Source organism: Pipistrellus kuhlii, unplaced genomic scaffold (genome assembly GCF_014108245.1).
Source record: "Pipistrellus kuhlii isolate mPipKuh1 unplaced genomic scaffold, mPipKuh1.p scaffold_m20_p_5, whole genome shotgun sequence".
NCBI lineage: Eukaryota > Metazoa > Chordata > Mammalia > Chiroptera > Vespertilionidae > Pipistrellus > Pipistrellus kuhlii.
The window spans coordinates 19,414,638-19,441,655 of record NW_023425551.1 but is presented as its reverse complement, the minus strand read 5'-3'; the positions used below and the strand labels follow the sequence as shown (position 1 = coordinate 19,441,655).

The following is a 27,018-nucleotide window of genomic DNA, read 5'->3' as shown; positions in this document are numbered from 1 at the left end:
CCCGCAGCGATGTGACCCGGCCACGCCGCCTCTGTCGGGCTCCGAACCCCAGCGAACGTGGCGGCCGGAGGGGCCCCGGCGCCCGGCCGCGCGGCCCTGCGGCTGCTGCCGCCGCTGCTGCTGCTGCTGCTCGCGGCCGCGCCGTGGGGACGCGCAGGTGAGTGCACGGCCCCGGCGCGGCGCCGCCGGCCCTGGAGTGGCCGCGTGGAGTCCGCCCCGCCCGCCCGCGGGGCTTTGCTTGTCCTCGAGCTGAGCGGGGGGCCGGGGTCTGCGGGGAGGCCCCGGGGAGACACTCACCGCCGGGCTCCCGCGCTGGGTTCTGGGTCAAGTTTGCAGGACGCGCTTTTCACACTTTCTCCGGCGGGACGGCCCCGGGGGAGGAAGCTGTGCGGTCACCCAGGGCGCACACCTATCCGGCGGGTCACCCACAGCGCACACCTGCCCGCGGGTCACCCACACCGCACCTGCCCGCGGAGACGGACACGGTGACCGCGGTGACCGCGCACCGCCCTCCCCGACGCCGCCGGCCTCGCCGCGCGGACTGTGCGCTCTCGGCCCCCGGACCTACCTGTGCCTCCCCGGAGCCAGAGGTGGTCTTCGCTTTGTGTCACCCCAATAAATACAATAAAAAAAGAAATAGAAAAACCTCCCAGAAAGGGTCTGATCCGAAGGAACGGGGTCTAGAAAAACTTTTAAATTAAGATCCCCTCTCCTGGGCAGTCATTTTTTTTTTTTTTTTTTTTTTTTTTTCCTTTTCTGGGTCGACCTTGAACAGAAATATGTTGTGAATTTTGATTTTCTGGAAAGAGCTTACCTTGTGTTTTCAGTTTTGTTTTTAAGTTTAAACTCTACCACCTGGATTCCAGTAACCAGATGATTCATAAACATTTATTTTTCTTTCTTTTTTTTTCCTTTTGTATTTCTGGTAGAGAGGAAACATTATTTTTCTGCGAGTCCCTTTTTATTAACATAGAATGTTACATTGGTTGTACAACATGATGATTCCACATATGTGGACATTGCTAAATAATCACCCACATAAGTCTATTATCGTCTATCACCAACCAGCGTTAATACAGTGTTATTGAGGATGGTCCCATCTGCACATTTCATCCCCATGACTTATTTTATCACTAGAAGTTGGTACCTCCATCCTCTTCATCCATCTCGCCCCCCCCCCCCCCCAACTCTCCTCCCTTTGGCAATCACCAGTCTGTTCTCTGTATCTGTGAGTCCAATTTTGTTTTGCTTGTTCATTTGTTTTGCTTTTTAAAATTCCACATATAAGTGAAATCATACAGTGTTTGTATTTCAATTAGCATACTATCCTCAAGGTCCATCCAGGTTGTCACAAATAGCAAGATTTTGTTCTTTTTTAGGGCTGTGTAGTAATCCATTACACACACCCTGCATCTTCTCTATCCATCAATGGACACAGGTTGTTTCCATACCTTGGATATTGTAAATAATTCTGCTATGAACATAGGGCACTTATATTTTTTTGAATAAATACGAGCGGAGTTGCTAGATTATATGGTAGCTCTATTTTTTAATTTTTTAAAGAATTTTTGTGCTGCTTTCCATAGTGGCTGCACCAATTTACACTCCCACCAACAGTGCATGAGGGCTCCATTTTCTCCACATCCTCATTAACACTTGTTATTTCTTGTCTTTTTTATGATAACCATTCCGACAGATATGAGGTGCTATCTCATGATGGTTTTGATTTGCATTTCCATGGTGATTAGTGATGCTGAGCATCTTTTCATGTGTCTGTTGGCCAATTGTATGTCTTCTTTGGAAAAATGACTGTGAATAACTGAACCAGTCTAAATACTACTACTGCAGATAAGCTTATTTGAACTGATCTATATATATAAAAGCCTAAGTGACCAGATGACCAGCCAGTAGCTATGAACACATACTGACCATCAGGGGGCAGCTGCTCAACACAGGAGCTGCCAAGCAACAGCAACTTTGCAGAGTGCCCTCTTGCACTCCAGAACCCCTCGGGGGATGTCAGACTGCCAGTTTCGGCCCGATCTCCACAGGCCAGGCCAAGGGACCTCACCTGCCAAAGGGACCCCACTCACTCTGCAGACACCCTTTGAGCCCCAGTACCACCCCAGGTGGGGCCAACTGGGGAAGAACCATGGAAGGTTGACTCCAGGGCATGTCTGGCCCATCTCACCCAGCCCTGCCCCGCCTGGCCACCTTCTAATTAATTTCCTTTCAATGTGCATGAATCCATGCACCAGGCCTTTAGTATCCTATATAATAAAAGGGTAATATGCAAATTAGCCAAGCGGCAGGGTGAATGGAACACTCACAGCCCCTCCTCCGGACCAGCACCCCCCATCCCTGAGCAGCCCCCCACCCCCAATCAGGGTGTGGGGCCGGTAGGCAAACCACACGTGGCTCCTTGCCCCAGCTGGCCCACCCCCAATAGGCCCCATAGGGCAGGCCAGCTGGACCCCACCAGCGCATGATTTTGTGCACCGGGCCTCTAGTACTATAATAAACACAATGAGGATATTTGTTGACATGTCTCCTCTTTGTTATAAAAACAGCAGCATTGCATAGTTTATTTTACTGAGACATTATTCTAGGACATATTTAACATACACATATGATTCCAGTGAACCTAATTAAACTTTTTTATTCTTTTTTAAACACTGTATTTGAACTAATTTGAGTCTTGCAGAAATAGGATAAAATTTCCATAAATCACTCACCTAGATTCCTCCAATTTCCACATCTTTTGTAACCATTGTACAATGTCCAGAACCAGCAAATTAACAGTGGTATAGTATATTTACTAAACTGTGGCCCTTGCTTGAATTTAACCAATTTTCCAACCAAAGCCCCTTCTCTGTTCCAGGATCCACTCCAGGACCCCACGTTACCAACACATTAGTTGTCATGCCTCCTTCGTCTCCTCCCATCTAGGACAGTTCCTCGGCCTTTCTCTGCTGTCAGGTCCTTGACATTTTTAAAAATATATATATTTTATTGATTTTGTACAGAGAGGAAGGGAGAGATATAGAGAGCTAGAAACATCGATGAGAGAGAGTCATCGATCAGCTGCCTCTTGCACACCCCCCACTGGGGATATTCCCGCAACCAAGGTACATGACCTTGACCGGAATCAAACCCGGGTCCCTTCAGTCCCCAAGCTGACGCTCTATCCATGGAGCCAAACCGGTTTCGGCCAGGTCCTTGACATTTTTGAAGAATTATAGTCACCTTTTCCTTCTAATGTCCCTCAATTTGGGTTTGACATTTCCTCGTGATTAGAGTGAGGTTATTTCTTTTAAACAAGAACACCACCCATATTATGTTGTCTTTCTCAGTGCAGCATACCAAAGCATTTATGATATCAATATATGTTTTTTACTGGTGATATTAACCTTGATCGCTTGGTTAATTAAGGTGGGGTCTGGAGGGTTTCTCACTGTAGAGTTCATATTTTCCACTTTGTGATTAATAAATACCTAGTGAGAAAATACTTTGAGATCATGCAAATATATTGTTTCTCCTCAAACTTATACCCACTAATTTTAGTAACTATCAGTGAATGATGACTGCAATAACTATTATGACTAATGGTGATTTTTTTTTTATTTCCCTCTTTTATTCTCCATATTAATTGGAATTCTATTGCAAGGAAAAGCTGTTAACTTCTCCCCCGCTTATTTATTTATTTGATCATTTAAATGTGTCAATAAGGACTCATAAACATTTGCTTTATTCTTTGAGTTATAATCCAATACAATTATATCTGCTGTTCAAATTGTCCCAGCTTTAGCTATTGAAAGCTCTTTTAGTTTGGTTCCTCCTGCCTCCACTTCTCTGAGGGGTACCTTGACTACAAAATTCTCACTCTTGTTCCAACCAGGACTGTATTCATACTATGGCTAACTATCCATATAATTCCAATTCCTCCATTTTAGATAAAAAATATATCAGTTTTAAAAGATCCACTAAGCTATCTACTACATGCTCAATCTTGTTACTTTAAAAATTGGCTCAGCTTTTAAGCACAAAATAGAATAGCAAATGCAGTTCAGGAGCAAATAATATAGAAAAATGAGATGTTTGAGATGAATGATCAGATTTAATGGAAAAGAATTACTTTTACACCCCATGTGTCAATTCTGAGTTTTCAAGAGTTAAAATATAATTTTATGATTTTAAAACAATCTTATTTGAGCACCTTTCATTCATTCATTCATTCATTCATTCATACAATGCCATTTATTCATTTATACAATATCACTCATTCATACATTGAAGCAACTGTTCTAGGCATACAGGTGAACAAGAAAACAAGGTCTTTTTTTTTCATGGAGCCTATAGTCTCAGACAGGTTAATATAATACATTGAAGTATAAATACCAGAATTGAGGAAACCAAGCTTATTTAGAAGCACAGTGCAAGGCAACTGATCTCATTTAAGGGTTAGGCAGGGCTTCCTATAAACTTTATAGTATAAAGGGTCCCTTAAACTGAAACTTAAAAAAAGTGCAAGTGTGTGTGTTTGGGAGGGGGGGGGGGAGGGTTACCAATATATGTCACATCACATTCACTCTACTTGAGGAGAAACTGTGCATTGAAAAGAAATGATACATTCAAATAAATATCTTACTATGAATAAATACTTCAAAGACTTTTAGGAAAACACATAAACTCAATTAATAGTCATAGAAAGGCTGCCATCTAGCCACATGATGCAAAATATTTATTACTCGGTATAAATTTATATCTTTTCATTTAAAATATTAGCAAGAAAATAAAGCTAAATTCTGCTTTAATCATATTCTATCCATAAATTACTAGGTAGTTCATATTCTTTTTTAACACATACATTTCTTTCCTATGAAACCACAGATCAGCAAACAAAACCCTACCAAGTAGGTAGGCCTTTTTAACTGTAGACCTCAAGGTCATTAGCAGCCTCAAAGAATCGCTGTGGTCTGCGGCTCTTTGCAATACAGTGTCAAACCACAAATAGTTGTCAAAGCACACATGCTGCAGCTGTGGTTTGCTAAGGTAAAGTTGGTGTCCTACGTGCTATTTCCCACTTCCTGAATCAATACAGTCCTTTAAAGGCTCTGTTTGCTTTAATGAGCATGAGCAAATGGGATGTCTTAATTGATTCATTTCTCCTAGTTGTTCCTGGGTAAATTCCATTGTTGTTAGTCTTTGGCTCTCTTGCATGGGTGGTCTATCCAGTGTTGCTCTGCTTTTATCTTGACCAATGTTTTTTTGTGTATTTTTTACATCTTTGTGGCAAGAAAGTACCTCAAGAGCTGATCTTCAGCAAGGCCTATGGGGAAGCCCTGTTCATTTTATTACCTTTAGTAATACAACTTTATCAAGGTATAATTCAACCCTGAAGAGATCTGATTCTACTCCCAGTCTTCTTCAAAACATCAAAGCATCTACTTGTCACTATGGAGAAAAGTTAGCCTATTAAAAATTATTTCACCTTTCTGACTGTTTTTGATGGCTACCGTATTGGAAGTCTGAGATCACATGACCAACTTCATTTGCCTCAAAATTGCAATTAACAATGAACAGAAGGCAATACTGTTACTTATTTTCAAGTCACCACTAGATAATTTCTATTAAATGTCTTACTTTTTCTATTAAATTTTTCTCACATTTTTATCTTGTTGATTTTTATCTTTGAAAATTTCAAGTGATGAAGGTGTTATGGAAAAATTAACATTACTTCTGTGAGGATAAAAAGTTGTGAAAATGATTTGAAAAATAAGCTGGATGGTGTATATCGACAATTAATAAACACCTAGTGATTGAACTTGGAGTTCCCAACTGCTATTCTTTCCAGGACTTTAATAGCCCCAGTTGGTCTTTGACTCTGTTCATTCTTTTATGTTTTTCCTTCTGAGGCAAGTTATCAAGTCATAGATACTCCAATCCACATTCCAATTTTCTTTTCCACAGTTATTTTGATATGTATTACTACCAATCAAGACACTTTGGAAATAGCAAAATGTGAAGAAAATCAAGTTCCTGTCCTCAAAAAGCTAATTTTCAAAAGGCAAGGGAAGGGAAGACATTCATATAAGAGATGACTAAAGTAGTAGGACTGGTTTTATAACAAACAGTAGGTCTGACACATACAAATTAATGATGGCATCTTCAAAATAGGTATTTTAGAAGGTTATGCAAAAAAATCTCACAACAATGAATTTCTTAAACTCTTTTTTTTTTCATAGTTACTGGTATACCTTGGCCAGAATAATCCATTAAGTGGCAAATCTTCAATTTTGATATATACATCTAATTTCAAAAGCATTCAGAGGCACTTCCAACGAACTTGGGTAATTAAACAGGGAACTGCTATGTTGGGCAAAAATGAGGTGACTATAAGATAATGAAATGGAATTCTTACATGTTTGTTAGTTACCTCTGAAGATAATCACAGCTGAAGGGAAGCATGCCTCAAATGCCATGAGCTGAGCAGTACGATGATGGGTAAACTACAATACATTTATTTTGAAAAGTAGTCTCTCTTAAAGTCCTTCATGCTATCACGCACAATCCAAAAGCTATATATATAAAAAGCCAGCATCCGGAACAATTGGAACAACCGATGACCAGTGTCTATGATGCCCACTGTGGCCAGGAAACTGGCCTGGTCATGGGTGGGGCCGACAGGCCAACCTCCTACGGCCCCTCCCCCTGGCCAGACCACCCCTGATCAGCCCATCTCACCACAAAAGGCCTGTAGCCCCTCCCCCTGGCCAGCCCCGCCAACTATGTGCCCTCACCACTCTGATTGGCCCACAGCTCCTCCCCATGGCCAGTCCTATCCCTAATCATCCCCTCCATCCCAATCGGGGGGCACGCCCGATAGCCAATCATCCATGGTCCATCCCCCTAGCCAGCCAAGGCCTGATTGGCTAGATCAGGGCAGGCCTGGTGGCTAACCTTCTGCCATCTCCTCCTCCAAACAGGCCCAACCCCAATCCACCGATTGGGGCCATGCCAGCAGGACCCCACCCATGCATGAATTCGTGCACTGGGCCTCTAGTATTCAATAACAAGCTATAATAAAAGGAAAATAAACTTCAAGCCGGGACACTTAGCTAAATGATGGGACTTACAAGATATAACTAACAATCATTATTTGGAAGTTCATTAAGTGGACATCTTGTGGACCCCTCATGGCTTTGTTTTAACAGAGGCCATCATAAGTACCCCCAATTCAAGGGGACACCCTCAAGTATCCCTCTATTGCTCAAGTCCATACTCTGGTCAGAGAACTCAAAGGCAACCCAGAGGTCCAACCCTCTGCGTTGCCTTCTGGGTTCAACTTTTCAAAGACCAGACTGTTGCCCAGATGACTGTTGTCAGAAATGCCTACTTTCTTTAGTGGGGACTGTGTATACCCTACAGAGCACCACAGTATCATCATATTTTAGTTGCTAAAATAGTACAAACCAGTATTCATTAAATGGATGCACACCTGGAGGAACAAGGGGTCTTCAGTCCAAAAGATAGTATAGGAGGAGAGCACCAAAATGGTAAAGGCACACAACAGCTGGGCAAGTTAGAGTATTGCCGATAATTTGGTGCTGGTGCAGTTGTGCACATGGTGCATTTGGCAGAATTGCAAAAGGAGTGGTCAGACAAGCCCAGGAAGAATCTTGTGTTTCAAACCAGAGTGGTAGTGGTACATCATTCTCAGAAAAAAACTATGTGTGTCAGTCCAACAGCTTTATGATTTGGGATGTGAAATCAATGGATTATCAGAGAGAATCAAAGTTATACTTTCTGGCCCTGAACCTATGTGTGTGGGGGACGGGGGAGAAGGCTGTTGTTAGCCATACATTGGCCCTTGACCCCTGATGTCAATGTGGGTGTTACATATTTTCACTTTGGTGTTCATTAAACTATCTCATCAGTACAGGCAGGTTGGAAAAATGACTTACCTCCATCGGAATGTTTATTCATTCCTTCTCTATGTTTTCCACACTTGAAACAAACACTGTGCCTAAACACTGCAAAGATTTGAAAAACCACAAGAAGATACTGGTTGCGAATTTTTTTTTTTTCTCAAATGTTCTATTTTGCCTCTTTGAAAAAGTGCTGATTCTATTTTTTATCACTGCTTTGCATTATCCTCACTTGTGAATCGGCTTTCACAGCATAGCAGCTCTGCTCCATTAGGAGGTCCTGTTGTTTCTACTTTGCAAATGGAGCTCCAAGCTGCCCGCCCATCCCCATATCCACAGCCAGCATCTGGGGCAAGCTCAGCCCTCCTCACTTGGGCAGCTGGAGTTATGCTGTTACTGGTCTGTCCCGTTCTAGTCTTTCCCCCATCCAGTCTTTTCTCCCTTCAGCAGTGAAGTAATCCATTTGAACTAAAAATAGGCTCATGGCTTCTCCTCATGTAAGGCTTTAATACTCTCCCACTAAATTTCAATACTCTACTTGCCACACCAAATTGCTGGCAATATCCTAACTTGCCCTGCTGTTGTGTGCCTTTACCATTTTGGTGTTCTCCTCCTATACTATGTTTTGGACTGAAGACCCCTTATTCCTCCAGATGTGCATCCATTTAATGAATACTGGCTTGTACTATTTTAGCAATAAATTTCAAGTATAATCTAGCTTCCCTACCAGGGCTCACAAAGCAGGGAATCTAGCCCATCTGAACTTCTTCCATTTCATCTTAGCCACTCTCCTCCTTTTCCACGGTGGGGCTGCCCCTGGATGATATTTCGATTGATTGGCTAGGGCAGTGGTCGGCAAACTCAGTCAACAGAGCCAAATATCAACAGTACAATGACTGACATTTCTTTTAAGAGCCAAATTTTTTAAACTTAAACTCTATAGGTAGGTTCATTATTATTAACTTAATTAGGGTACTTGGTACTTTGTGGAAGAGCCACACTCAAGGGGCCAAAGAGCTCCATATGATTTGCCGACCACTGGACTAGGGGATGATTCAAAACTGATAACTTTTCTGCCTATGCAATCAGAAAGGTAATGTCAATCCACATAAAGAATGTTCAGGACTAAAAAGCTGGGATATTCTTTCCCCAAAAATAGTGTATAAAACAGTAATATCTATTATAAAATGTTTCTATGAAAGCTATTTACTACTCTCAGTGTATTTACAATGACCTTAACTAAGAATTTACTGAAATCCTTGTCAGTGTATTTACAATGGTCTTAACCAAGAATTTGTCTTTTTTTTCTTTTCTTTTCTTTTTAAATCCAAAACATTGTTGCTGTGATCTTTACTTGCTACTGAAAGGCTAATAAGTATCCAGTCTTCTCATTAGGTTTTTTTTTATTTTCTTTATAAATAAAAAGTTGACCTATTTAAAAAGACATCTTTACAAGATTGTTAAAGCAAGAGTCATTTATAACATGACTGGGAATGGAGGGGCCATATTTTTTTCTAATTTCCTCTTTTTTTAATTTATTTTTTTATTTTAGTGACTAAACTATCTTAGTTTCTTTTATTTTTAGAATCTTTGTTTTATTAGCTATCCATTGCTGTGTAACAGGGTACCTCAAAACTTAGCAGCTTAATACAATAAGCATTATCTCAGAGAGTTTCCGAGGAGGAGTCTGATGATGGTTTGGTTGGTGGTTCTGGCTCAGGGTCCCTCGTGAGAGTATAGTCCAGTGGTAGGTTGGGGATACAGTCATCTGAAGGACCCACTTCTAAGCTCACCAACACACCTCTTGGAAGTAAGATATTCAATAGAATATCCTCACTGTCTTTTATAACCTACTCTTGAAAATGATGTATCATCATCTCTATCATGTGCTATTGGTCATACAGACCAACCCAGATACAGTGTGGGAGGGGACTACACATGCTGGGAATGCCAACTGGAGGGAATAACTGAAAGCCATCTTGGAGGATGGCTATCAAAATTACTGTGAGAGCCGAAGCCGGTTTGGCTCAGTGGTAGAGCGTCGGTCTGCGGACTGAAAGGTCTTGGGTTCGATTCCGGTCAAGGGCATGTACCTTAGTTGCGGGCACATCCCCGGGTGGGGGGTGTGCAGGAGGCAGCTGGTCGATGTTTCTCTCTCATCGACATTTCTATCTCTCTCTTTCTCTCTTTCTTCCTCAGCAGCAGCCGTGGTAGCCACTGATCAGCCCCACCTCTCTCCCGGAGAGGTCAGCAGTTCAGCCCGCTCGCCAGTTCCCACCCACCGGAGCCTGCTGCACACTCAGCCTAGTATTTGGTCAAGCCATTGGTCATTACGGACCCTGAATTTTGTATCTTAGGATTATTACCAAATTTTGCCAGCATTTTGATAATTGGCATAGCTTTCTAGAGGATTATTTAAATAGTTACAAAACATTAAATAAAATGTCTGTTGAATCAATGTTAATGATTGGCAGCACATTCTAGAATACAGTTAATTTCAGAAAAGCAATTTACTTTGTTTCCTCATGACAGTGACCAAGAAATTTGAATTAAAATGAGCAATCCTTTTTTTTTTTTAATTGTAAGTTATTTCTTAAAACTTTTTGGGAATGTTTTAGGCATCTTGAGAGTTCTGCGGACTGTTTAGTTATTTTAAAAAGATGAACAGAAACCAATGTTATAGAAGATAAAGATTTGTATAGATTAAACAGTGAGAAAATACGCCTAACTTATGTTTTGTATTTCAAAACTCAAGTTGCCACAAATCAGACTACTCTAGTTCCTTATCAGATAGTTCTGTGGAATCATGTGTTGGTAATACCTTACATCTGTGATATTATGATGCATAGCCTATTTTCATTTTAATTCTTACAAGATGCTAACCACTCCTCACATGTTAGTGTCAACTAAACATGTAGAACCACCTGTAGTATTTTTTTATTTTATATATATGATTTAGTTATCTGCTGGTGGATAACCAACTATCCCCAAATAGTGGCTTAAAACAATTATTTCTCACAATTCTGAATGCTAACAGGGGCAACAGGCTAGATGGTTGTTTTGCGGGTCTCATTCCAAGTCTCTCCTGCAGCTTCCGTCTGTGGCAGGTGGGGCTGGAACGCCCACAGTGTTTCTCCTGGCCCCTTGATTGAAAAGTGGGCTCAGCTGCGACAACTGAACCTCTCCCTTATCACGTGGCCTCTCCAGCTGGGTAGCCCCACTTTTACGTAGGGCTTCCAAAAGGCAAAAGTGATGGAAGTTCTGCCCTAACTGGTATGGCTCAGTGAATAAAGCATCGGCCTGTGGACTGAAGGGTCCTGGGTTTGATTCCGGGTCAGGGCACATGACCCTAGTAGGGGGCGTGCAGAAGGCAGCCAATCAATGATTCTCTCTCATTATTGAGGTTTCTATCTCTCCCTCTCCTTTCCTCTCTGAAATCAATTAAAATATATATATATTATTTTAAAAAAAATAGTGGGAGCTGCCAGTCCCATGGTTACTTCTGTCAAAATCTGGGGGTTGAAGTGAGTCATTGTCAGCTCCGGTTCAATTTGGGAGGAATACACAGGGTGCCATACTGGAAGGCCATACTGAACACCAGCTACCAGAGGGGTTATGTTTTCCTCTTTCTCCATTAAGACCTTGATTTCTCTCTACTCCTTTTTCAGTTCCCTGTATCCCTGGTGGTTTGCCTAAGCCTATAAATGTCACCTTCTTATCCGTAAACATGAAGAATGTCCTCCAGTGGGGCCCACCCGAGGGCCTACAAGGAGTAGACGTGGCTTACACTGTGCAGTATTTCATGTAAGTTGCTTCTTTTCCTTTTGGCTGGTTTATAAACACAAGACTCAGACTCCTACTGATTGTGTGAAGATACGCCATCTTTTGTATTAAATAAGTATTTGAAAAGAAAAAAATTAGAGGTTTCATGTTGTTTTTCTCACTATGCTTTGTTAGCTTAAATTAGAAAACAGTTTCCTCATGGAGACAGGAGCACGGGAGGCTGCGGCAAGGGAAAGGTATTTAAATGGAGAAAAGAAGTTGGTCAAAAGATTATTCTGTGGCTTAGCAAATAAAGAAATCCATCATCTTGGGAATGTCTAAACTTACTGGAATTATGCACGTGTTAAGTGAACCTGCGCACAGAATTATGTACAACTGTCTGTTCCTGTTGAAGAGAGTAGTGAGTGGACATTTTTACTTTTCACCTCTCCCTCAAAACTCATTGCAAGCAAGAAAGAATGCAAATCAGACAGACAATGTCCAACTTCGAAACAACCAAGGAAATGGTCACAACCCCCAAGCCACAGACTAGGAGATGTACAAGCCAAATACTATAAAATCTGAAAGAAACCACCCCACAAGCTGGAAGTAAATCTATAGCTCCTCAAACTCCAACAGTAGACAATAATGTCACAAGAATAAATGTCACAGTACTCAGAGGCTTAACCCACAGTCTAAGAATGTGGAATCCAAGGATTCCCACCCCCAGAAATTGAGGAAATGACCCCATGGAGCCCCAGGTTGTCAGAGAAGGAGGGGCTAAAAGTGAAATCAGGGTCAAGTGATATATCCAACGTAGAAGCTCTGAAGCAGCCCAGGGGAAAGGGGAGTGAGCGGGCAGAAGAGAAAGAAGGCAACCCGGGGTAGTGCCATCAGCCACATCTGCCTCCTCCTGTTGAAATCCTGAGGGTGAGCAGGCTTCCTGTCAAAAGGAATGGCATGAGTCCATGATACAGTGTGTAACAGACCCTCAATCCTGTACCCATTCACCTAATATTCTAAAAATAGTTCTAGCTCGTTTGGTTCAGTGGTTAAGAGGCCGTTGAACTAGGGGGTCCCAGGTTTGATTCCAGTCAAAGACACATGCCTGGGTCGTGCACTAGATTCCCAGTAGGGGATGTGCAGGAAGCAGCCAATCAATGATTCTCTCATCGATGTTTTTATCTCTCTCTTTCCCTCTCCCTGCCTCTCTGAAATCAATAAAAATGTATTTTAAAAATAAATAAAACTAAAAATAGTTGTCCCCATTCAAAGAGCAATAGTCCCAAAGAAGCCAGCACAGCACCTATCCATAATCATTGGAAGAGAGAAAGAGGAAAAAAAGAACACAAGTGAAAGTTTTCTCATGGAAGTAGGAGAAAAACTCATACAAATAATTGTCCATAGTTTGAGCCCATAAGCAACATGTTTCTAATGATAAAGCTTAAAGAAGAAATTGCAATCTCTTCCAAAAGAAAAAATTCTAAGACCACTATTTTTTTAAAAGCAAGTGGGCAGAGCTTAGGGAAAAGATGTAAAATAAAAATATTAAATATACTTTAAGAACCTATTATAGCCGGGCTGGCATGGCTCAGTGGTTAAGCATCAACCTATGAACCACGTGATCAAGATTTAGTTCCCAGTCAGGGCATATTCCTGGATGCAGGCCCATTCCCCAGTATGAGGCATACAGGAGGCAGCCGATCAATGGTTCTCTCTGATCATTGATGTTTCTATCTCTCTCTCCCTCTGCCTACCTCTTTGAAATCAATAAGAATTTAAAAAGAAAAAAACAACTATTATAGCTTTTAGGAATAGTTGACCAAGAAATAATGATAATAATCTGGCATTGCATATCATAAATGCATGTTATATCCAGCAAAATGTAATAAAAATAATAGCAAGACATATCCTGGTGAACTTATTGGACTTTAAGAAAATGAAATGATTTCTGGACATCCTAGCAAGAGCAGGACTCAAGTCAGGTGGGGATGAAGTGATTTCTGTCCAGCAGCACTCAGCGGAAAACAGTGCTACATCTTCTAAGGGGGAAAATAGGTGAGGCCCAAGACTCTTATCAAGTTCAGCAGGTGTCTTTTCAAGTAGGTAGGAATTCAAGATATCACTCCCATGAGACCTTCTTGGGGGGTGAGGAACCACTAACTAAAGATAATAACTACCTGACATAGAAAAGAAGATGAATCTAGACAAAGAAATTAGTAATGACGGAGTGATGGCATAAAGACTGGTAGCATGCATTGCAATGATGTAAATTTAGAACTAAGAGCACATAGTGATGAAAAATATGGTTCTTGAAATTTCTCAAATACATTTGAACCTAAATAATAATAGAACAAATCAGAAGGTGAGCGAAAACTATAAGTATACTGATATTCATAGCAGAAAGCCATTAAATATGATCTAAAATGAAACGACTTCATTTTAATGGCTAAGCTCTCAGTATTTTTCACACAAAAAAACCATTTTCTTAATTTAAATTATATTGTAAGAACTATTATCTCTTGTGGTAAAGAAACATTTGAACTATAGCAATTCCTTTAATTTCTTATTTTATATTAAAGTGTAAGTCAAGTTTAGTACATTTATTAAAACTATGCATGTGGTATAATCTAGTTCTTATCTATATATTCAGCTCTCTAACTATCCTGGTTATATGTAAGCATAATGAGATGTCCAGAACCAAGTATACCAAATATTCCAGGGTAATAAGTTTCCAGCTGATTTATTTCTCTCTTGATTCTGCTTTTCTGATTAGTTGAGGGTTTTTTGTTTTGTTTTTTTAAATGTATTGATACCATAGTTACAAAAAAAAAAAGAATAAAGTCATTTTTGTCTTTGAAAAAAAAAAATCCTACTTTCAATGGCAATGGAGGACTTCAACGGCTCTTCCTGACCTAACTGAGCCAGACCCTCATTCTCATTTCTGAGGCGTTTCCCAGGAGCTGAGTTTAGGAGAGAAGACATCACTGTGCAAAGGGAAATGTTTTAGGAGCACGCACACTCTTTCCTCCTCTTCCATTAGGTGGAGCAAAGAGCTTGCTCTGTCCTTTGTATGTCTCCCTGATTCAGAAAAGGATTTTTTAAAACGGGCAGATTCGTCACTGCTCTCTGACAGCAGATAAGTTAGATTGTGCAACTTTTGAAAAAGAATATTAAAAAAACAAACAAACAAAAAAAAAAAACAAAAAACACCTTAGGAGGTGGACAGCAATACAGGGTGGTATATGTCACTGACAGGGCTCCAAGCTCAGCCGGAGTCAGACAGTCCTGGGTTCATAGGCAGGCTGTGAACCTTGCTGGGTAACCTTGGGCAGACTACATATTATACTTCTGAAAGAAGTTTGTTTCCAAGTAAAAGATGAAATGTGAACAAAAATTTAAATTATATCTGCCAAAAGAATTGAATACACAAATATAGAGGGAAGCACTGAAAGCTCAAGCTTTGCATCCCAGGAAAGTGGTTCAAATCCCAGATATGCCTTTTACTAGTGATATGAACTTGAGCATTTGGTTTCCTTATTTCTCTGAGCTTCAGTTTTCTCATCTGTAAAATGGATTACCACTGTTACAACCTTTTGTCCCAGGCAGAAAGAGGCATCATCCTTACTTCATCTCTTGTATGCCCCCAATCACCAAGTCCTGTGTCCTGATATTTCTTCCTGTATCCTATTGGTTCCATGGCCACCATCCTTGTCTAGACCACCCTCATCTTCCTCCTGGAGTGTCCTCCCAGCTCCTCTCCAGGCTGTCACTCCTACCCCTTTGCATTCTCCATGCCACCACCAGAATTATCTTTCTAAAACCCTAAGACACTGTTTAATCTTTTCACTAGCCTCTCCTGCAAACTGTCTCTTTTCCAGCTCATCTCTCATCACTTTATATACCTTAGCCTCTCCCACCTAAAAATAGTTCCCCTCCCTATTTACTATGGGTGTTGTGCGTTTAATAAAGGAAAGGAAAAATCAAAGTGAACCCATCTAGTTTTAGTATCATCATTGCTATAATTGAAAATGCAGATTTGGGCATGCACTTCAGTCTGGTGACCTTTCCCCAAACCCTTGATGGCAAGTAGATTTTTTAATTCTATGAGAATGTCAAGGTAATTTTTCTTCCAAGAAAAAAGACGGCTAATTTTTCTTAAAACAATCAACCTGACCTAAGTGGGCATGGCGGATTACAAAATGTACATAGATATACTTATTTGAGGAGTTGATCACGCAATATGTAAAATTTTTACTGTAGCCCAAGAATAATAATAAAACACATGCTCTCAAGATATACCGTGCACATTATAATTCACAGAAGAGAAAGGTGATTACAGAAACTCTGACTCATGTTCCTGACAGCTAATGAAAAAAATTGCCAGCAGCAAAAGCAGATTCTTTTTATCTCAATGACAGGCCCTTCTGTTGTTCTGAAGAGAAGGTCTTAAGTTCCATTCAGGTTTACATAATGACTGTTTTTGTCCTATTGTACAGCACAGAGGGCACCTCATTATTAATTCACCGTTTCCTTCCCTGCAGATATGGGCAAAAGAAATGGCTGAACAAATCCGAATGCAGACATATCAACAGGACCCACTGTGATCTCTCTGCAGAAACTTCTGACTATGAACATCAATATTATGCCAAAGTAAAGGCCACTCGGGGATCTGATTGTTCCAAATGGGCAGAAACTGGACGATTCTATCCTTTCTTAGAAAGTAAGTAATGCAACTGTTTGTTAAACACGGATTACTATCATGCTCACCTGAGCTCCTAGTGTTACCAGGTTCGGCCTCACAGACAGCTTTGCTTGAGGAGCCAGTGCTCAGCTTGCCTCTGTTCTGCACTCTGTCCGTCAGCTGGTGGGGTGACCAACCCAAGGTGCTTCTTCCCACTGCATCCCAGAGTCTTGTCTTTAGAATGAAAGCTGTGGCTAAGTGACCTCCAAGATCTCTCCCAGATCCCAAATTGACGCCAAATGTCAATACTATCAAAATTTTATCTTATTTTAGCACTTTGTGGAGACTATGTAATTTGAGGAACAACTGACAGATTTTTTTTTAATGTTATGGGTTTCAAAACTGTTGAATATGTCCACAAGGTTGATTATTTGTTGATTAATTATTCTGATCACCAAAGTATGTCTTTTCTTGTTATGAACTTGGTGGTATGATGATGCAATTTCTAGGTGTACAGAATCTAGATAACACCTTGCTGGTATTTGCTTTTTTGTTGTTCCATGCGCTGATCTATAGCTGACTGTAGTACAGGACTCACTCAGAGCTGCCATATGAAATTTACCAGTTCTCCTTAGGTCCTGAAGCTGGAGCCTTTCCCCTGATTCCCTTCTAGCTCAGAAGTCAGCAAACTCTGCCCTCACCCAAATGCAGCACCACCAACCCCCTTTCTGTTTTTCTACAGGCCATGAGCTAAGAATAGGTTTTACATTGATATGAGTTCCTATCTGGACCTTTATGGGTAAACTTTGCTAACCTCTGTTCTAGATTATTCCAATCACATCTCCAAAGATTTGTAACAGTGCTTCATTCCTCCGTGTCTGCTTTTTTTGCCATGGATCAAATCATATTAATGTTATTAGTCACAAATTTTTCAAGTCACAGCAGTGTTTTAAAGAGTTTTCACTGTATTTACCATCATCTCATCGAGGACTGTTTATCTATTGACTGGGAACTCCTCAATTAACTATTGTTGTTTTTTTGAATATATTTTATTGATTTTTTAAAAAATATATTTTATTGATTTTTCACAGAGAGGAAGGGAGAAGGATAGAGAGTTAGAAACATCGATGAGAGAGAATCATCTATCAGCTGCCTCTTGCACACCCCCTACTGGGGATGTGCCCGCAACCAATGTACATGCCCCTGACCAGAATCGAACCTGGGACGTTTCAGTCCGCAGACCTACGCTCTATCCACTGAGCCAAACCGGTTTTGGCTATTTTATTGATTTTTTATAGAGAGGAAGGGAAAGGGATAGAGAGCTAGAAACATCGATGAGAAACATCGACCAGCTGCCTCCTGCACACCCCCTACTGGGGAAGTGCCCACAACCAGTGTACATGCGACCTTTCAGTCCGCAAACAGATGCTCTATCCACTTAGCCAAACTGGTTTTGGCTCAACTGACTGTTTAAACATCATGTCAGAGTATTTGAAATTCTTGTTTCAAGTTTCTGCATGCCTTGGGCCCACCTTGGAGCATTCTGAGGCATCTCAAATAAGAGAGTTGGATAGAGAGATTTTTGTCCCAGTACTAAATCTGATTAGACTTTAGTTTTATCTAAGGTCATTTCTACATCTGAACATAATTCCCACTCCTCTCCCGTTTAAGCACAAATTGGCCCACCAGAGGTTACTTTGACTCCTGATGAGAAATCCATTTCTGTTGTTCTGACGGCTCCAGAGAAGTGGAAGAAAAATTCAGAAGAACGTTCGATTTCCATGCAACAAATATACTCAAATCTGAAATATAATGTGTCCATCTTCAATACTAAGTCTAACAGGATGGTAAGTCTGAATTGGAACAGGGCACATAATCTGGGTCACTTTTTGCAGTTAGTGCTGAAGCAAGCAGCCCTGCTGCTTTAATTCTCTGCATGTGAAAATGGGAAGACGTGATAATTCAAAAGAGATGCCATCCAAGATACAATTGAAGCTATGTAGAAGCTTTAAAAACTTTGGAATATCTTTGCAGAAACTTTCTGTTAATGGATATGATATTGCTATTGGATTAGTTATTGATGGAGAAGCTTTTACTTGCATAATATCTGTCAGTCACTCTCTAAGAAAGAAAAGGGTGTTAGCAAGAACACAGGACAAAAATGGATGAGGAATCCATCCTTATGGTGTTATTTAGCATTGTACCGGGATTGTTTCAGTTCCTGGGTATTGCCGAGCTTCAGGGAAAGGATATTTTGAAGCTGTTGCTGGGGAAAAAAAAAAAAAAAGAAAAACAAAAAAAAAAGCTTGAAAGCATAGTAAAGGATTTCATGGTATCTGGGTCTTTCATTTCCTTGTAGAGTTATTTGCCTGGGGTGGTACTAGAAATCTTTTCTGTAACTGATGTTTGCAATTCCCTAACCTAGTGGTCTCAGTGTGTGACCAACCACACACTGGTGCTCAGCTGGCTCGAGCCGGACACTCTGTACTGCATCCAAGTGGAATCCTTCATCCCAGGGCCTCCTCGCCTTGCTCAGCCTTCTGAGAAGCAATGTGTCAGCACTTTGAAAGGTAAGCTTTTAAAACACCTCAGGTGTTCTGAGGAAGGAAGACTGATGAAACTTGGCAGTGTAGACAAGGTATTGGCAAATCCATTTCTACCAGAAACAGGTTGAGGCAAAGGCAGAAACAGCCATCCCAGAAATGCCTTGAGCAGACCGGGACACTGCCATTGAACTTGGCCAAAGTTAGGGAATGTTTTCCCCCCTTGGGGAACCTCAGCACCAGGCCTGGCACTTGCTGGGGAAATAACAATTGGTAATTTTTACACACATCTTTTTTCTTTTTAAAAATTATAATCATTCTTTCCGATCAGTAGAAGTTCTATGGTCTTCAAGCACATCAGACAATTAATTATATTGCTAGAAACAAAGCATTATCATAAAAACACTTTTTAAGACAGAATCCTTTGCTCCTCCTCAGAAATATAAATTACAGGCTCCATGTTTACATATCACCTACTGGCTGGTCTGGGATCTACAAACCAGTACTTATGGCCTCGCTCTTAGAGTTGCTTCTCTCTCCTTTTATTTGTTTCCTTCTTTGTCTGAATGTGGATGCCAAGAACTGTGAGCAAAGAGTCTCCTTCCTGTTAGGAGACATGGAGTTAGGAGCTTAGCATTCGTCTAATCACTCTTCCTCCAGGGTGAGAGGACCTTGTATTCAAAACCTGAAAATTGGAAATAAATCCTAAAGTTGACTTTCATTGACTGGCTCTTCATCCATTATTCATTCTTCTGTTTCTCTCTTCCAAATGTGCTAGCCTAAGACAAATATCCTAGCGTTTCCCCCAAGCCTTGGTCCCCTCCCCAGCTATGAGATAGGAGTGGTGACATACCCCTCATTCATACCCCCACATGTCATAGTGAAATGTCCCAAGGAATAAAAAGGGAATTTTGTGAGTACAAATAAAAAGTGAAAAGCTTTCTTTTTTAATCTCTATTCTTGTCCTAGCTTTCCCTTTAAAATGAAGGGTTCCCTACCACATGTCAAATTAAACTAAAAAGCTATGCAAGCAAAAGGCAACACAGAGCAGTTGAAGAAATTATTTTTGTATTTGGATAAAATGCTCTGTTTACTAATAGCTTGATCAGTGGCCAAATGGTAGGAATGCATTTCCAGTGGAAGTCATTTAAGCAGTTGGCAGAGTTAAGCAACTAGAGTATAGATTAAATTAAATACTTCCCAGTAAGCAGATGGAGTGGCTTTCTAACCAGTTTAGGAAAGGTAACAAAAGAGCAAGGAGGCACCATTTCAGCTCCTGAGCTTTTCCAGGATCTCCCAGCTGTTAGATCACCCCAGATACTTTCCAAGACAACGCTATGGCAGCCTTCTTTTAAAAAGTTGGGCCCAGCTCTTTTGGCTCACTGGGTAGAGCATTGGCCTATGGACTGAAGGGTTCCGGGTTCAATTCCAGTCAAGGGCACATGACCGGGTTGCAACCTGACCCCCAGTAGGGGGTGAGCAAGAGGCAGTTGATCAATGATTCTCTCTCATCATGTTTCTCTCTCTCTCGAGTTTCTTGGTTTATTGTAACCAACATGTGCGGATGTACACAAAGTTCCATCAGTCACTGCTGGCCTGCCTCCTTTCAATTAGTGCAAATTCCGTCCTAGACCAGAGATTGTATCCAGAGGCCTGGACTGAGTTGTTGCCTAAAGTAGGAGCAGATGTTGCTCAGTCACCTGCAGCATCTGCATTGTGGCATTGGCATCTTTCTATGTGGAAGCTGATGACAAATGTGCTCTTCAGGGATTGGTCAGGCTAGAAGAACCTGCAGTCTGCTTTACTCAAGTGTACTAATTTAAATGTTAATTTCATCTAAAAAATGTCTTCACAGAAATATCTAGAATAATGTTTTACCAATATGTAGGTTCCAATTTGGCATAGCCAAATTGACTCATAAAATAAACCATCCCAACCTCCAATTACCCCACAGGAGCTTAACAAAGATAAATTAGTCACAATAATCCCCGCTCATCAATTGTATACTCTGGTCAATGGTAGGGCAGGACTATTTTTCTTAAAACTATTCACCAGGTCTTTTCTTTTTTCTTTTCTTTTTCTTTTTTTAAATCAATCTTTATTTGCTCATATTATTACAAAGGTTCCTCATTTCTTCCCCCTTCCACCAGGTTCCCACCCCCACCCTCCACCCCCTCCCCACCCCCCATTGTCCTCATCCATAGGTGCACAGTTTATGTTCAGTCTCTTCCTCCCTCCCTTTCCCCCGAGAACAGTCAGTCCACTCCCCTCCCATATCACCGACTCTACTACAATGAACCGCTATTATTGTTCATCAGGTTTTTCAATCTCCTTTTGTTGTTGTTTTTTGTTTGTTTGTTTTTAATTAATAAACTTTTACACTTCTAAGAATAAATTTTAAAATCTAATAATTTTAAACCTTGGGTTTTTTTTTTTTTCTGCCTTGGGAATTGAGAGCAAACTTGTTTACATGTAAACTTGCCCTTAGGCTATCAAAAGGTGTAGCCATTCAAGTGTAAATGGACACATTGTTTAAACATAGCTGCTGGTTGGAATTGGATTACCTGTTCTGGGTGGGAAGGGCTTGTCATTCCCTTTCTCCATTAAAATTAAGGTGTTAGCTTTAAAACCTCTTTTTGGCAAGAGACCTTAAACTTTCAAAACTTTAAATTTTTCAGATAGTAAAACCGTTACTTAGCATTTTCTCAAATCAATAATACCTCCACATGCCCAAGGATATACTTCACACAAAAGACATTTCCAAATAGATCAACCAACCTCATCCAGACCCCACACAAGGCACTCACAGATCAACAATCCAGCGCTATTCTAACTCAGCACATCCAGATCTAAGCCTTCCTCATTTGATTCAGCAGACCCTCAAGTTCTCCCCAAAATTTCCAGCCATGTCTGAGAGGCAGCCTTGGGGCGGAGGCAGGCGAGGAGCAAGCTGTTCCGGGTCTGGCTGCTCCGGGCCTTCACCAGGTTTTTTCATTCCCTTTGGACTTTTACTCATCATGAACCCATAGCACATCAAGACCTGGAAAGGAATATACACACCAGGTTCTCAGCACACACCAGCTCAGCCACCTTCCTACAAACATCCCCAAGCTACAGACAGACCCAGGAAAGTCTGAGCAACCAGCACAAAGGTAGTTCTGTTGGTCACATAGAAGGTGATGCCATATATCCCTGTCCTCTACTGCGTATATGAAAAAGACTGAGTCAAATGAGTGGCATAGAAAAGTGGAGCTGCTTAGTTGTTCGGTTCAGAGTGCTGTGAGTTGTCTGAATTTCAGATACATTTACCTTCAAGTATAAAAACCAACATGAATCTCATAGCCAGGTATAAAATGTTAGAATATATGCTGACTTGGGTTGCTAACACATCCTTGTTGTAAAGATTTGAGACAGTCCAAATAATTCCTTAAGACCATGTATTGTCAGAGACAGTAAGAATTCTGAGATCCTTGCCAAAACCGGTTTGGCTCAGTGGATAGAGCATCGGCCTGCAGACTGAGAGGTCCCAGGTTCGATTCCGGTCGGGGGTGTGCAGGAGGCAGCTGATGGATGTTTCTCTATCATCGATGTTTCTAGCTTTCTATCCCTCTCTCTTCCTCTCTGTAAAAACTCAATAAAATATATTTTTTTAAAAGAAATCTGAGACCCCTTATTACATTGTTATAAAAGAAAACTGAATTCCTACATGTAAGTGATATGCCCAAAGCTTTTTGACATTGCCAGTGTTTTTCCACCACACCAAGTTACAACAATCTATCCCCCCCCTCCTTTTTTATTTTATTTTTTTTAACAGATCAAACTTCAGCATTGAAAATTAAAATAATCTTCTGGTATGTTTTGCCCATATCTGTTACCGTGTTTCTCCTTTTTGTGATGGGCTTCTCTGCATACAGATATACCCATGTTGGCAAAGAGAAACACCCAGCAAATCTGGTGAGTGCTTAGTGTGGCAGGGTACATTCTAATAACACATCTCCAGGTCGCTGGAAAGAAGGCTCTGTAACTGATAACCGTTCCTTTTAGGAGCAGATTGAGTTTAAAGTTAAAGAGTGAATGAATGAATGAATGAATGAATAAATAAATAAATAAAACACTTTCTCTACTAGATTAACTCACTAACATAACCAAAAGAGAAAGATGCCTTAGCATTAACAAACATTTTAGGTTTAATGACCAGATTAGACTAGGTCTTGTGTTATGAGATAAAGTCATGATCCATGCCCTTTCAGAGGTTCAAGTCTAGTTGGGGACAGGAATTTCAAAATGATATGACTATGATGAAAGCAGGAGCACTGAAGGCCTGCATGGGGATCAGGAGAAGTTCATGCCTTGGCTTGGTTATGACAGGTGAGTAAGAGTTAAGGACCTACTACTGGCAGAAGAAACCACAGGGGAAAGGTGGATAGCTGTTGGGGAAACCACATAGTATTGTTAAATCATTCACCAGGGTTAAATCAATCTTCCTGATGAGGAGCTATGAAAAATGCAGCTAGAAAGTGGGTGGTAAGGCCAGGTGATGAGAGAATTGGGCTGTTGTTCCAAGAAGGTTGGGCTTTCTTCTATTGGCAAAGAAATCTGTGTAGGGTTTTACCTTGGTAATTAATGTCACGGTTGATATTGTGTTTTAGATCCACCTGGATAGTGGGTCTAAGACAACATTAGGGGGAGTGAGACTAGAAGAAATAAGTAAAGTAACTAGGAGACTGGCAGTTTTCCAAAGGAGAGAAGAGAGTGGAATGGAGGGCTGGAGACCAGGACATGGGTGGAAGCACATTTAGGAGGAAAATGGCCAGGATCTTGTCACTTATAGTAAGGAGAAGCAAGGAAGTAAAATGAATAAACCTTATCCTCTGGACCACGCACTGAATGGTTTTGAAATGCTGAGCATATTTTAACAATAAAAATTATTTCTTTAAGAATTATTTAAAAATATGTTCACAGTACATATATGTATTCCTGTTAGTTCAGTTTAAAAATAGTTCTATGAATCTGCCTGCACTTATGGTTCAGAATTAGCTTTTTAAAGACATAGAGAGACCTTCCCTGGAAGGAAACTTCACAAAATTGACCACACGTTACTTAAAAAAAAAAAAAAAAAAAAAAAAAATTGAAAAAGAATAAAATTAAAGGATCTGTTTTATAAGGTTAAATGAAATCACATCATAGATTAGACAATGAGGATTGTAACATAAACTCATCATTGGCAATCTAAACAGGCACCTCACACATATCCCCAGCAATATTTTAACCTAAAACATGTTTTCCTGGCATTATTTAGAGTTTTTCTGTCTGCCATAAACTGGCAAATGGATTTCCTTTTCTTACTTTATTAGAGCAAGATTCCTTTGGAGTTTGGGGGAAGTAAGTGGAACTGTCCCTGCTCATGTTCTTATCTGCCTTTCTACATCTGGTTTTCATGCCCACCCACATTTCATGTCCAGACTGTATCCAAAAAAGGGCTGGGAGCCCAGGTAACCAAGCTTATTATATTAACAAATACATAGTAAACTACAACTAACAAAACAATTTCAAAACCTCCATCTCACTTAGTTCTCACCACCCTTTATGTGGCACAAATTCTGATTTTTCAGAATTAAAAATCAAGACTCAAGAAATTAAATAACATCCTAAATCTCCTCATCCAGTTAGAGGAGGGGCCAGTCACACCCTTATCTTTGACCTGGACAGATACCCTCCCAAGGAACCACTTTTCACTTTCATATGCATTTGGTATGTCTTCTGTCTCTTCCATATGCATTTTGTGTGAATGAATGAGTTTCTCTATGTTCCAAGCATAACTTTCACTTCCATGAGTTGGTAAGAATAGATCTTTAAAACCATCTGATGACAGTATAAGTTCTACTTAACTGCTGTTTTTTAATAATCTGTCGAAAGTGAAAAGGTGAAAACCATTCTCTTCTCTCTTTATAGATTTTGATTTACAGAAATGAACTTGACAAAAGATTCTTTGTACCCGCTGAACAAATTGTGATTAACTTTATCACCTTCAATATTTTGGAGGATTCTAAATGTTCTCATACGGATATAAGTGTTATGGAAAAAAGCAATGATGCATGGGATCTGTACGAGCCCAGCAAGGACCAAGAGCCCCATCATGAGGAAATGGAGGTGATGCACTTAGGGTATGCTTCCCATTCGATGGACATTTTCTATGACACGGAGAACGGCTCCGAAGGGACTTCCCTAACCCAACAAGAGTCACTCGGCAGAGCAGTACCCACAGATAAAATAGTCATTGAGTATGAATATGATGTGAGACCTGCTGACCTTTCTGTGGGGCCTGGAGATCAAGAGCTCTGTTTGCAGGAGGAGATGTCCCTACAAGGAAAATTATTTGAGCCACAGGCAGCTTTGGCTAACTGGGGCCCACAAACACTAACGTACTCACATACCCCTCAACTCAGAGACTTGGACAGCCTGCCAGAGGAGCATGTGGACACAGAAGAGGAGCCGGAAGAAGAGCCGTCGACCACACTGGTCGATTGGGACCCTCAGACTGGCAGGCTGTGTATACCTTCATTGTTTAGCTTTGAACAGGATTCAGAAGGATGTGAACATCCTGAGTACAAGGACCTTACTGATGAGGGCCTTTTGTCTAGACTTTATGAGGCGCAGGCCCCCGACAAGCCACTTGAAGAAGATGAAACCTATCTGACGCATTTTTTGGAGGAATGGGGGTTAAATGTACAAATGGAAGACTGACACCCACACCTCCCTCTGCCTGACCCCCACTGTGACAAGGCACATGAGTACAAACATCCGAGTGCCCAAACAATAAAGCATCTGGGATAAAAGAAGTTTACCTGTATTTTTCTATGTCAGGGAGAACTACTTATTTCCTCTTTCCTCATAGCACTTTTTTCATTCTGTCTCAGATAGTGGTTGTTTCATGCCTGTGGGCTTCTTACAGTGATGGCAAAGACCTGGAGAACAGTGGCTGACCATTGCTTTTTACCAGTAATACTTGCCAAATGTTTGCCAAATTAGATGCAGAATGTATTCAGGGGCGTGTACTATGGCCGTTTGTTATTTTCAAATAAACACATTTATACAATTATTTTTGGACACTTAAGTATATAACACTGTAAAAATGTTTCATGATATAAATACCATTCGCTTAGAAAATTCAGTTCTAGAATCACACTGCATTAAAAATATGACAAAATCAATTAAGTTGAACCATATGAAATTGTTGCTGTTTGACTGGTTTTGACGTGTAGAAACAGCAATTTCATGTTACCTTAAATATATATTTTTTTTCATCATAAACTCACAGCCCATTGAGGCTCTTTTAGGAAAACAGATATCCATATTTCCTTAGTTATATTTTTGGCACAGGCAGACAACCCTGATAGGAGAGATGGATTCTGGAGTCATGGTCTTTAAGATTGTCCACAAATACAAACAGTTTCAGATCTAATGATTTAATTTGCAGCATAATTATATTAACCAGAGTGTTCTGTTCTTCTCAATCTTTGTAAAAATGATTCTGCCAGTTCTGAAGAACAGATTTGTAATACTAACTGTAAAAAATATATCAGAGTGGGAAAGAATGAGTTACTGAGAGCAAAAAGAAAATAAAGTGATTAGTTTTGGTTTGGTTTATTCATCTCATTCACAAAATATTGATTGAGTGCCTACTATGTCTTACAGTGCCTGCATCTACAAAACAGGGATGGCCACTCTCTCAGGATTGTTTTAAGGATAAAAGAGTTAGACTCTGGAAAGTAGTTAGAATAGTGCCTGGCATATAGGGAGTGCTATGTAGTGTTTGCTGTCGTCATTATCAACAGCCAGAGCATATGCTTAGCATCAGAAAGAGAAGCCATTTAGACAGAGGACTGTTTAGATTCAAAAGCAGACTTGGCCTCACCTTGTTTTTCTTACCTGAAAATACAATAGTAATTTGCTTCCCACTATATGCATTCAGATTGAAATCCATCAGTGGCTGAGTAAAGAGAATCTAATTCTGAGTTGCTTTTACATCTCTTGTTTGTCTAAGCATGTCAGAAGTATTGAGCATTTTTAAAATGTTGTTGCTTCAGTACTTTGCAGTATG

At 40.6% G+C, this 27,018-nt stretch overlaps 1 protein-coding gene across 2 annotated transcripts; it reads left to right on the top strand.

The window, feature by feature from the left end:
• Nucleotides 1-25,753, top strand: IL20RA (interleukin 20 receptor subunit alpha). 2 transcript variants are annotated; one of them, XM_036415086.2, is made up of 7 exons: nucleotides 1-157; nucleotides 11,597-11,732; nucleotides 16,235-16,413; nucleotides 18,046-18,221; nucleotides 18,800-18,944; nucleotides 22,732-22,871; nucleotides 24,870-25,753. In XM_036415086.2, exons 2-7 carry the CDS (start codon nucleotides 11,656-11,658, stop codon nucleotides 25,659-25,661), a joined length of 1,509 nt encoding a protein of 502 aa, XP_036270979.1. In that variant the 5' UTR covers nucleotides 1-157; nucleotides 11,597-11,655; the 3' UTR covers nucleotides 25,662-25,753. The 2 variants fall into 2 exon arrangements, with proteins under 2 accessions (XP_036270979.1, XP_036270980.1); XM_036415087.2 differs by lacking the exons at nucleotides 18,800-18,944; nucleotides 22,732-22,871.
• Nucleotides 25,754-27,018: the final 1,265 nt, after the last annotated feature.